Source organism: Pholis gunnellus (genome assembly GCF_910591455.1).
Source record: "Pholis gunnellus genome assembly, chromosome: 4".
NCBI classification, from domain to species: domain Eukaryota; kingdom Metazoa; phylum Chordata; class Actinopteri; order Perciformes; family Pholidae; genus Pholis; species Pholis gunnellus.
In genome coordinates this window covers 5319430-5332256 of record NC_136530.1, presented here as the reverse complement: position 1 = coordinate 5332256, position 12827 = coordinate 5319430, and the positions used below count along the sequence as shown (strand labels likewise).

Below are 12827 nucleotides of genomic sequence, written 5' to 3'. Positions count from 1 at the left end.
TCCATGCTGCTAGAAGACTTTACATATTCCTCGTTTCTAGTCTTTCAATGGAAAAAAAAGAGGAGTTTGCATGTTGAGAAGTCAAGAATCTCACCTTCTTTCAACAGACTGAGGGCTGTTATATAAGGCTACTGTCAGATGGCTGCATCTCAACAGATCGGGACCAGGCGTGAAGCTTTTTAGCTTTGCTTTTACATTATTAAGAACATGGAAGGACACACACACACACACATATACACACAGTTTACATAGTTGCCATCAGATCAGGGGACATCATTTAGAGTTATGTATTTAGATAAAAGATGGCGAGGTGGTGGAAGAAGTATTCAAATCTTTTACTTACTAAAAATACTCCACTATATGTAAAAGCCCTGCATTCAAACACCGATGTAAGTAAAAGTACATAATTGTTGTTGGCAAAAGTTTTGTGACTGCTTTATTTATTATATATATGACATTAATAGATTGTTAGTACTGATGCAACAAGGTGTAAGCTGCATTTTACTGCTGTAGCTGCTTGATGTGGAACTAGTTTTAATCCCCTTTATATACAGCTCACAAGATAAATGTGACGCCTCTAAGATGATTAATGGGAGAGGAAAGGAGAAAAAGACGTTGCATAATTTTACCTCTGCGGGTCTTCAACATGACAGGATCCCCATCAACAAGACACTGATTTTTTCAAGGGGTTACAAAGTTTGGGAACCACTGATTGGACTTTTAAAAACTTAAAAAATAAAAACTTATTTAAAAAAAATGTAATGCAGGGGTGGAAGTACATTACATTTACTCATGTTACTGTAACAAAGTCATTTTTGTGTACTTAAAAAAATGCTATTTATCACAAGTATTGTACTTCGCTACATTTCAAGTCACACACATAAAAACAAAAAGTCAGATGAAAAAGTCCTGATAAACAGTGTGGGAATGTAACAAGCGTCAGATGAAAAGTGATCAATCAAGAAGCTGCAGGTGTGTCTGCGGCCGCAGGAGGGCGGAGCTCGCGAGAGGAGACACCCCGGAAATAACGCGTTATAAACGTTTGCGTTCACGCTGCGGCTCACGTGCCGCTTCCACCTCAAGCATTATCCAAACAAAATGACCCCATACATTACGTGGGGTTATAATTAGCATTATCTTGAATCGGCATAAATAAAAAATAAAAGTTACATCAGTAATGACATCACCTGGCAGGGCACGCGAACTGTCACACCCACGATGCTCGTGCAGGACAGGTTATACTGGGACTGGAGGCGGTCGAGTGGACCGGTTATACTGTGACACACAGCCCGTGTGTACCGTTCATATCATGGCTGAGGGACGCGCGAGTAGAGAGGTGGTGAACCCGGATCAGTTTGTGGAGGAGGAGGACTCCACGGTGCCGCTCGTAACAGGTGAGTACGACGACACGCGCAGCTGAACTAGCGTGAACTCTCCAGACGAGAAAGAACGTTAACGGAACGCTTTTTTGCGGCAGCGGCGTTGCCTAGCAACGAAGTGTTCGTGCCACGCGTGTGTGTAGAAATCGGAGCTGTATGTTTTTTTTGGTTAATGGACGCTGTGGAGTTTATATTGTTTACACGTTTTCTGCTTTGGTGATGTTTTTTTAAATACTTGATTATGTTTGTTTAATTGTGCGCGTGTCGTCTGTTTTCTGGTCACTTCTTGTGAGGCTCCACGAAGAAGGCGGTTGTAAATATAATTGATAATCTGTTGTAAGCACAGACAGCAGAGTGTCCATCTGTGGCTTTGGATAGAAGGTGTCTTGTTGCTGCTGCTGATGTTGTTCCACTGGACATTTCATTTGCAGCCTACACTCTTTGATTTAACAGTATTTCAAGACGTTATACAAAAGCACAATAAAACCTCGTGGTTTTAAGAATAACGTAAATCAGTGTCCTACAGAGAGACGACTACACCAATGTCTCCACAGCTGGGATTGGTGGCCTGTAGTACTAAAACCTCTGGATAAGCCCAAGAGGATTTCATAATCGGAGGCATTAAGGCTGGCAGTAACATTTACTCAGAGTACATTTTAACTGACCTACTTTTTGCTTAAGTACATTTTTACACAAATGCTATTACTTGAGTAACATGTATTTAATGTAAAAGTACTTTTAGTGCAACGTAGTACGCTTTCCACCTCTGTCGGAAAATACTTATGGAGTAAAAAGTATATTTGCCACTGAAATGTAATAGAGTAAAAGTAGAAAGTTGTATAAAATGGAAAGACTCACATTAAGTACACTTACTTGGTTACTTTCCACCACTGTCTGGCTCCCCAAGACGAGACAATACTATAACAGGTTTTTACCTCCAATCAACCCTCTATTGTGCTCCTAATATTAAGGATGGTACGATGAGGTGATGTCACACAAAGAAGACAGATTTAGGATGTAATAGGTAGAAATAGTGGCATGTTTCATTGGCCAGCTGAATGTAAAGACATGGAGAGATAAAGTATGATTGCAAGTGTGACGAAACATTCTGCCGCTCGAGAGTTGTAAAAGGACCAAGACACTTTAAACTTAATTCAAGATATGAATTAAAACCACATTTGCTAATTATAGCGCATTCATTCGTAATGTCTTCATAAGGAGTGTGCCGGAGCTTTCTTAATTGCATTTTTGATGGCGATGGTAAAAAAAAACCCGATCACATCCCTCTTCCCCAATCACAGCGCTCATTGTTCACGTTTAGTGCAAATATCAGCAGCGTGCGTGTGTTGACTCTAACCTGGTGTTAAACCACAGACTAAATCCTATTTGGAGCCATGCAGCGCTCTGGCAGACAAAAGCAAAGCCAGCAGCCAGCTCAGCACTCAGAGGTAACATTTACACAGGGGACTGAGAACATACTGTGGATCCCTACAGCTACACAGCCAGCTTGTCAAAGCTGTCTGTGAACTACAAGCTGTCAGGCCTTATGGGCTGAGGACCCCACCAGGACACGGGAGGTATTACACGCATACAGTTGGGGAAACACTGAGTTCTTCAAAGCGTTTTGTGTTTTGCTTGTCATCTTATGTGTCGCGTCTTGAACCAGAAACGGTAAATGTGTTTTGATTTAAAAAGGTTCATAACTCTGGTTTAAAAAAGGGACAATGAAAGCTGATAGACAATCTCTGTACACAATAATTTCCCACGATGTGATGGAATAAATCTCTGTCCTGTGTGTAAGATACCAGGTACAAGAGGGATCAAAAAGAAGAAGAAGAAACAGTCCGGAGTGTCCAACACTTTAATACAGAAGACGCATATTAGTTAACATTTCTTACAATGTCTCAAAATAACCTACTAAAAACACAACAAATGTAAAACACATTACAGTTAAAACATCTATACACAGGCAAATGTACACTATATAAAACACATATATACACTCTTTTAATATATTATTATATAAAGATTTGTGTTTTTTTTTTTAAAACCTTTTTTAAAACTGGAAGCCAAACAGCTTGAAGAGGGAGTGTTTCACAGAAGAGGACTGTTGAATATCACACTGACACCATGTGTTATGGATAGGTAGTTTTTACATACAGTTGTTGGATCCTGTGTATTTATCGTACCAGGTTTCTGAAATTAACCGTTGAAATAGACAAAGAAATTACATCTGAGCACACACAACTTGCTGTTGAAAGCGTTACGTGCAATTGATAATACTGGATTATACAGGATCTAGGAGCCACGCTGCTTACAGACCGTAAGGAGTTACATGTGCAGCTTCATGCGCGGTGGAGTGTTTGAAGGTTGTGCACGATGACGACTCTTCTATTTACAAAAAAACAACTCAATGCCGTTTAGCTGCCGTGAACCGTAAACCGATTAACAGTGAGCATGTGGAAACATGATGAGCTGGACCCCAAACCTCATGAGTTCATGCATTTCGACTGATGATGTCAATCATGGATCCCACGGGAAATGTGAAGTGGGAAAAAAACAACATATTTAATGTGTGAAATCCTTCAAATGACAAAAACAGAAAAAGACCACAACATTCACAAATCCCCCCCCCCCCCCCCCCCCCCCCCCCCCATCCCCTTCAAAACAAAATTACAAATATATATGTCAGAGCTCTACTCGCTCTTTCCTCAAGCTGGTATTGCTTCCACGTTCTGTTTGTCACCAGGTTTCTCTTTTGTTTGTTTTTTAAATCATATATATATATATATATATATATATATTTTTTACAAAAGCAGCAGACTGAGGAGCAGGAGTGAGAGCAGGGAGCCGTTGGCTGCTGCAGCCGCCGTGTGCGACGCTGCTCGGTTGTAAAGACGAGGAGTCCTCGGGGAGTTCTGCTTCAGTTTGCTCGGCGGCAGCGCCTTTAAATCCTCCAGAGCGCCAAAGGCCGCCATGGAGAACTCTGGGTCCCCCGTGGTCAGCAAGTCAAACACGCAGGACTGAAAGTACACGTCCTCCACCTGCAGAGTCTCTCTACACTTGGCCGTGGCCCGCTCCACCGTGTAGACCTGGTGAGGAGGCCGCAGAGGACCCAGCTCCGTGTTGGTGCCCTGCAGGCGGGGCTGCTGGCTCTGGCGGCCCAGCGTGTGCTCCTTGATGAGCTCGTTGCGCGGGCAGCCGTGCAGGCAGAGCTGCAGACCGCCGTTGTCCTCCGAAAAGTCCAGGGTGTCCTCTGGCATGCGGATGGCGAAGGTCAGGTAGCTGCCCACGCGCCGGACGATGATGGACGTGCCGATGTAACGGGCCTGTATCTTCACCTGGCGGCCCACTCCGGCGCCGCCGCGCTCCGCGATGGTCAGGCTCTCGCCGCCGCTGCGAGTCCCGTCCTGGAAGGCCAGCGGCAGATCATCTGTGGTGGCCTGGTACACCTTCTGATCCGTGCAGCCGTGGAAGGACTTGAAGATCACAGTGATCTGAAAAAAGAGAAGAAAGAAAAGATCAGCAGTATTCTTATTATTTGATGTTATAGTTTGACTATTGTTCCTTAAATATAAATAATCTTCTTTGCTTAAATGTAATGACGAGCATTACAAAAGTATGCCCTAATTAGTCTGGAATAAGAGCAGTGCCACTTAAAGCCACACGGTGGCAGCAGGTAACCAAACATGCTGACTGCTGTGGAAGGTGTGATGGCACCACACTGGCCTTTTAACGGAGTGACAGTGATTGCTGTCACTGGTCCACTGGATTCTTACCACCCACAGAGAGAAACTGCTGAAATAAACCACAATCATTGTGTGGTCCTCACCATTTCCTTTCATACCTGGGGAAAAAAAAAAATACTGAAACTAAAAGGCAATGACTCCACGAGTCCTCCCTGAATGTTGGCTCAAACAACACGGTTTCATAACAGCCTCAAATCTCCATGCATCTTCCAACGCTGGCAGAGTGACTGACTGTGATTTGTATTCCAGCTGAGCTTTGAAAAATCGGGGCCTAACCTGTGTTTCTTCAAAGTATCTTGACAAAGCGGTGGCTGTGGTTACGTTTACACTTACGGGGTTACAGTATTTGATGGATGATTTCCTGTCTCACGTCTGGCAGTTGCAAACAACTCCGAAATCATGATGGGGGCATGCGGGCGCCGGCACAGACTTACCCGGCTACAGGTTTGCATTAGGCTGCAAACCCAAAATACACTTTAAAATGCCTTTTGAGTTCATTCTGAAGTCCTTAGTGCAATATTTTAGTTTATTGTGGAGTTAACGTGGGAGTCAATCACTATTTAAGCCTATGATTCAAATAAAAGCAGCTCTCTAAACCTCTCTTAATGGCTATTATCTGTGCGTCCTGAGTCTTGTATACCAATGTGACTTTAAGTAACAAAGACATGATGAAGGTTTCAACTATTTAAAAGCATGACAACACCAGCCTATTTCATTAACCGAATCAAAAGCCCTCGCTGCTGTCCAATTATTCCTTTTTATTTTTCCACATCATTCCATATTTACACAAAAAGGCACCCAGTTAATTATTTGACCAGAGGGGTGAAAAAACATTCCTGATCGTGGCGGTGGAGGAAAATGTTTGAGTGAGCGTTAATCACTACCATATGACCACCCATGTGTTAAAAGGTAGAGCGCTCAAGCATGTCTGTGATTCAACACCGCTGAAGACTCCCCTCCTCTCGCTTTTCCCTCAGAGATCTGAAGGAGCTCCAAGACAAGAGGAATGCTGGAGGCTCGAGAGGCACCGTGGAATGACGATTAACTTCACATGTTGATGCTTTATGGCAATACTCGAGCAAGCAGGCACTCAAAAAACCAGCCTGCTATAATCTTACTATAATCAGCGTTTCTAATATTGTCGTGGACGCTTGTCGCGAGAGAAGAACTACTCGCCCTCAAAGGCTCTGAGATTTTAAATTTTGGCAAATTTTAAGTTTTGGAATTTCTTCCTGTGAACTCTGAATTGTGTTCAAACGAAACAATATAGGGAAAGAAACTAAGAATATGTAGAATGTGAGAGCGTTTGCAAGTAGACATTACTTTGTTTTAAACTACGGCTGCAGCTATCTGTCACGATACTTTATATTTCGTCTTTGTTTGTTGGAACGCTCAACATTTATTCTTTACCGTCTCATCTCAATATTAGAATGTGCCCCAAGGGATTATTTGGCATTTTTGCTTGAAAAAAATGACAGAGAAATGATTAATCGGTGATCAAAATACGTGTCGCTTCGTAACGTAGCAGCTCTGCTCTACAGCCATCCTTACCTTGCTGGTCGCGGTGGCGCTGGAGCCGAGCACAACGGGCACGTTGGTCACCTGCACCGACAGGAAGCGGTTGTCAATCAGAGGCCACGCCCCCTCCACCTTGCAGGTCTGAAACTCGTTGCGGAATGTCCGTAAGTGCGGGTCTCCGAATAATCCACAGTGGGCGTATTTCTTCTGCCCGGCTGAGCCCGACATGAGGACCCGGTTCTCGTAGTCGCACAGCTCCGACACGGCCGGGCGAGGCGTGCTGGGGACCTTGGCGGAGGAGGTGGGCCCGTCGTTGGAGCAGTTGTGCTGAGAGTATAGCTCCTTAATGCGGAAGACGGCCGAGTGGTAGACCAGGTCACCCCTGCAGCTGCGCGCCTGCCGCCGGGTGCACTGATCGTAGGCCCGCAAGGCAATGCAGTAGTCCAGATCTAGAGCCACGTCATCCTGCAGACCACTAGAGGGCGAGGTGGAGGACACATAATCCGCGTTGCAGCGCTGGATTCGACACTGCTGGCAGTGAGCTGGAAAACGAACAAAACACAAATGAACGTCAATATTTTTGCACTGCAACGTCATTAATGCATCACAATAACTGTGAAAAGGTTTGCTTCTCCACCCATTTTCATAAGTAACCTCCCTCTCTCTGCTGACTAGCTGACGTTTACGGATGCATTACCTCAGCACAGTCCAAACTTTTCCACCATCAAGTTTAGCTCAATCAGGAGAGCCATTAAAACCCAAAATGCTATGATCCCACACCGAGCCCCTCCGAGTCAGTCAAATCTTATTTCCCCCAACTAGCCCTCACAGCAATCGCATGTAGCCTCACCGTAGGAGGAAACCAACCTGTGTTAGTTTGCCTGAGGGTGTTTTAATGTGGTTTGGCTGTTGCCGGGGTAATTGAAGTCCATTAAGCTGCACTACATGGCACGGCAGGGTCCGGGCACACGGGGGCAGCTAACTTCCTCAAGAGGAACATCTCAAAGAGTCACACTTGTTCAGCAACTCTGGGCCCAAACTGGAAGCTATAGAGGGACGATGGTGGGGGCTGCAAGGCACAGCATGTGATATCTGGGAGGTTTCGCCTAAATTCTGGGCTTCCTGTTAAATTACGACTCACAAGTGGGATATTTATTATCAAGGGAGAAAGAAAAAAAATGGCAGCTATTTCTGTGGGAAAAGTGTGTATGTTAATCACACTCATTTCACTGTAGTGTTACGTTTGGGAGGGATGTCTAGTATGCTGACTGGGATATAATAACTCGTGCTGTATTGTTGATATATTTTCCATTTTCCACCACTTTTGCTGCAAAAACAGGGATCCGTTGCAACAGACCGCTCCTCTATTGCAACAGAATAATCTTGTGTTTACTCGGAGGCTCCATCTAATCTCCCAACAGCGTGGACAAAGACAACAAGATAAGCGCTGTGATTTCACACCACTGCACATGAATATTTCTGCAGTTTCTTCCTTTTTCTCATACGTCTGATTCACTGAAGGGGGAGGCAGGACGGATGATTAATGCATCTCACAGCCGCTGCACTTCAACACCAGCTCTGATATAAAAAAAATAAAACTGCGATGGAGTGTGAGAGGTCAAGTTGGAGGCATCCAGCATCCCTCCTCTGAATTCCAACAGGCCTCGCTGCGAGGTCACCCTTAAGTCTGCTGTGATTGACACTTTTGGACAATCACTGCCTGCACGGCCATCAACAAGCGGGCATCTCCCCAAAGGGTCTTTATGCTCCGGCACTTAGTAGACTACCAACAAGTGTGAGGACCATGAGGGGAATATGAGAGCATAAAGGGAACGAGCACACAGTCTTTGTATCAGTGGAGATTAGTCGATTTAAGGAAACCCTGGAGATAAAGGACGGGCATTGGGAAGGTGTTTTCTAATGGCTTTAACGTCGTCTTTAGTTTGCACACTAACGAGAATCAACATTCTGAAAGACTGAAAACACTTAATGGTATTAAATACTATTTAATCACCTATATACACCATAGTGACTACACTTTGACACCATGTTAATAATCAAACTTGTAATGAATATTACCTATTTAATTAAAGGACCTACATTACTCGACCCAAAGTCTGACAGCAACTCATTTTTGCACCATAAATTTGATCCTGAGGGGCCTCCAGGGGTCTTTAGATGTGGTGCTGCACAATAACTCATTATTGTTTCTTTGTTTTGTTGGTATTTAATATGTATATGAAGAGAAGATTTGCAGTTTTCATGTCTGAATGAAGAACATTGGGTCAAAATAAATCATTTGAAAATCAAACGTCTGACATCTTTCATGTGATCTTGAACGATTAACATTAAACATTTACATATCAAAATAATAGTAATAATTAGAATGTTATGAATGTCCACATTGAAAGTGGTTGTCTGTTGACTTTATCATTTCAACAAATATATATAGTATACAGACAACTGTCCAAAGAACAGTTTTACCGATTTGTTCAACTTTATCTAACATTGCCGACAGTTAAAAACAAAACGCACCTCCTTTGTGAAAATCAAATCTGCGTCTCATGTGTGTCATCAACACGAAATCTGGAACTGAAACATGGAATAAACCAGCTTTATAATCCAAACACAACCGTAGTGTGTAGTGGTCTGTGATCTCTAACGGGGACAGAGGAGCGACACGTTCAGAGGCCAAAGAGTTGGACCCCCATGCATGGCAGCTAACAAAGTTAATAAGTGAAGCATGAATAGGGTGAAATAACATGGTTCCCTCGGGTTCGCCAACAACTAAAAACAGTCTAAACTAAGCGTTCAAGTTACACTCCGGACTTTAATAGTAAACGTGACCGTTTGTTGTCCGATTAACGGTAGTTTCTGGTTAAAAAACAACAAGCTCCGTAGTTTTCCTTCTCGTTAAGACTACGGGTTGCTGGACCCCGGTTTGCTAGCGAGCTATGCTAACGTAGAGCTAACCCGTAACTTCACACGACTTGATAAAAAACAATGGCAACAGCGACACTTGTGTTTTTGTCAAACGTAATAACCGTTAAGCGGTTGGTGACAACGTGTTTGGTGTCGGTTGTTTTATGCGAGAATGGTTGGAAATATGTTTAAAAAAATACGCCCGTTAAGTGGGTTAACTCGTGCTGCTGAGCTAGTGTTGTCTGCAGGCTGAGAGCCAACGGGACATTATTACTTTGTACGGGATACTTTTCAAACAACCATCTTTAAACACCAAGCAAACACGCTAAACTTAAGTTACGATGTGTTAAATGTCAGAGCCGTTAAAAGAGTTTGAGTTCAGCCACACAGCTAAACAGGGAAAACTTTTTTTCCCCCACCTCCATTGCGGAGGGGAGCGGGGACACACAGCTTCGCGTGCCGTAGAGGAGTGGAGAAGCACGGATTGGAAAAAAAGAAAAAAACAGGCAACACTTACCTGGTCGAAACAGCAGAGAAAGTAAAACCATCGTCAACGTTACACAGTCCAAAAGCTGCCGCTTAGCCGTGATCTGTGGTCCGCTTCTCCCCATACCAATCCATTCAGTTAGAATGGAGTTCCTCGACTGCTTCTCATCGACGCTGCGGCTGCGGGGGAAATCAGACACAAATTCGTCTTCCTTCCCAAAGCGCTGTCATTCAAAAAGGGGGCCCCTGTCTTCAGGGCTGGCCCTTACGAGGGAGGGGTCTAAACGCGTAGACGGCGGGGGCCTCAGAGGTGATTGCTGGCCAATGAAACACTAATTATTCACTAACCGCTCGATATTTACATGTAGTGGCAATTACTGGGATTAAGGACAGTGGAAAAAAAAGTGCCTTCAACAGCAGAGGGGGGCGGTGTGAAGTTATAATTGACCTGATTTATAATTGAAGAATCACAAGGTGTTGTGGTTTATAACAGTATAACAATCACCTATTACCTGTACATGCACGATGCTAAGGTTGGAGTTACAACTTGGAGTTACTCGGCCCAATCAGATGGGACAAGTTATAAAGCTGCTTTTATGGAGAGCTGAAACAGACTGGGAGAAATGTTTGCACTACAAAGCACTGAGGGACAACTGTCCCCTCTGACCCCCCCCCCCCCCCCCCCCCCCCCCCCTCCTCCTCCAGGGGACAAATGTGAGTGTGTTTTCAGCATTAAACAGGATTCTCCCACCTGTTGTTTTCTCACTCCACATTTAGCGTTTCAATAATAGAGTTTGATTGACAATTGTGTGTGCCAACTAACAGATTTTACCTTGCTTAGAATATTTTGACTCTAGAACCTGATACAAGTGGTGAACTAACTGTAAAGTAATGATTTAGGCTAAGGAGAAGTATAGTGGTATCATATATTATATGATTTCCTCCATTACACTGATTAGATGTGATATTTAAGGTCAATAAATCCCTTCTTTTGTCATTTTGATGGTTATACAAAGTGGGGTTTAAACCTGCCAAAGCTCATGGGACATTGTGTGTTTTTGTCATGTCAGAGAAAATACTCTCAATTATCTTCTCTCAGCAAAAAATCTCCGTGAGCATTTCATTTTTCCATTACATTTTCATTTAGCAACTTGCATGTTACTCTTTTTTCCTTTTTGTGGCCAACTTTCCATCTCTCTCACCTCCTTCAACGGCACTCTGTCTTTCATTTGCACAGCTGCTGTGAGGCCGGACCATCTGCAAGGCGCACACACACTGACTTTTTTTACTTCCCTGAGACACACTCTGTGGTTTTATGTGCCATGCAAATAAAGAAATGTAATGCACCGACCCAGATACTGTATAAAGAAAATCAACAGTCACAGTTTGCGTATTTTCTAGAACTGGAATGAAAAGTTAAAGCTTTGTTTTGGTGCAGCTGGAACATTTGGCTTGTAGCTGTAGGTCTCCCTCTGCGCCTCCCTCCTGACTTTATGAGAGAGAAGTGAACCCAGACAGTTATTGGATCACTGGTTTTTCTATACACATGCAGGCTCCTCCGGCCACACAATTGTGTGATTCAGGTGGCCTGTCAGTCTTGTGAAAGGTCTTCACAGGCCCATGTTGATGTGGGGCTGATATATATAGTGGAGGGGGAAACGAAGACAGCTCAACCCAAGTGGAACGTTTGGATTGTTCTGAGCTGCCAGAAGGGCCTCTGTCACACTGGATCCAGTGTGCCAAGTTTATCCCCCCGGAGGGCTCTACCTTACTCTGTTTGTTCAGCTAATTTTGAAGGCTTGGTTGGTTCATCCGCTTTATGGCTGCACTTTATGGTCACATTTTAAATCCCATCAAGCAGGTTACACTTCGTATTCCCTGTGACAACTTTGACACGTGGGCAGTGACGCAGCGTAGGAGGCAGATCTGTTGATGGTGTGCATGCGCTGTGCAGCAAATAAATAAAAAAATGAGCGTCTCACCTGTTAGACCGTTTCTCCTTGGGAGCGAGAGGCGACATCTCCTGCAGAAGAAAACGCAGTGTTTTACTTTGAATTTGTCTCAGCTGAGGATGAGAAAATGCCCAGACAGAGATACTACATCTGCATGCCCTGATGTGTGTTACACAAAGATTAAAGACAACAAAATCAAAGCCATAGCTTCGCTCAATAAGCCGCTGTCTACTAAATGAGCTCAGGATCCACACTGCGGGACTGATGAGCACTGAAGCAAACAGTTAATTGATCCAGGTGGACGCTAAGGATGAATTCAGCACATGAAAGGAACTCCCAGACCGCCTGTCAGGCTTGATGGGTGCAGAAAGACCTCTTTCTTCCCATGTTTCCTTCTGAGCGTCTTGCGTTGCATGACCCAGCAGTTTGTATATGCTACCAACTCTAAAACAAGTCAGAGAGAGGGAGAGAGCGGCTCCGCTACAAAGGTGTACATCGAGTAAAAACAAGGCCCGTAGATTTCTCCTGCTGACAATTGGTCGCTTGTTCTGGTACAATAGAGGAAAAAAAGCTAGTTTCTACATGGACTGCAGAGAGAAAGTGTTTTAAGTTTTGCACCAATATTAAGACCCAAATGCAGTGATTACAACTTAGCGACAGAAAATGTAGAGAGTGAGGTGAAAGAGGCTGAGAAAGAAAGAAAGGGGGGAAGGGAGAAGGAAGGGGGAGAAGAAAAAAAAAGGGGGGGGGAGTGAGGGATTGGGTTTCCTCTGACTGTGTGTCTGGGCAGCTCCACATGTTCCTCATTATGGTCCTCACAC

General features: G+C 44.0%; 1 protein-coding gene across 1 annotated transcript; it reads right to left on the bottom strand.

Annotated features, from left to right (window-relative positions):
- Nucleotides 1-4099: 4099 nt before the first annotated feature.
- rgmd (RGM domain family, member D) lies at nt 4100-10265 on the bottom strand. The gene is made up of 3 exons (XM_079158065.1): nt 10086-10265; nt 6680-7188; nt 4100-4876 (listed from the first exon to the last, which is right to left on the bottom strand). The coding sequence occupies exons 1-3, from the start codon at nt 10177-10179 to the stop codon at nt 4187-4189; spliced, it is 1293 nt and encodes a 430-aa protein (XP_079014191.1). The 5' UTR covers nt 10180-10265; the 3' UTR covers nt 4100-4186.
- Nucleotides 10266-12827: the final 2562 nt, after the last annotated feature.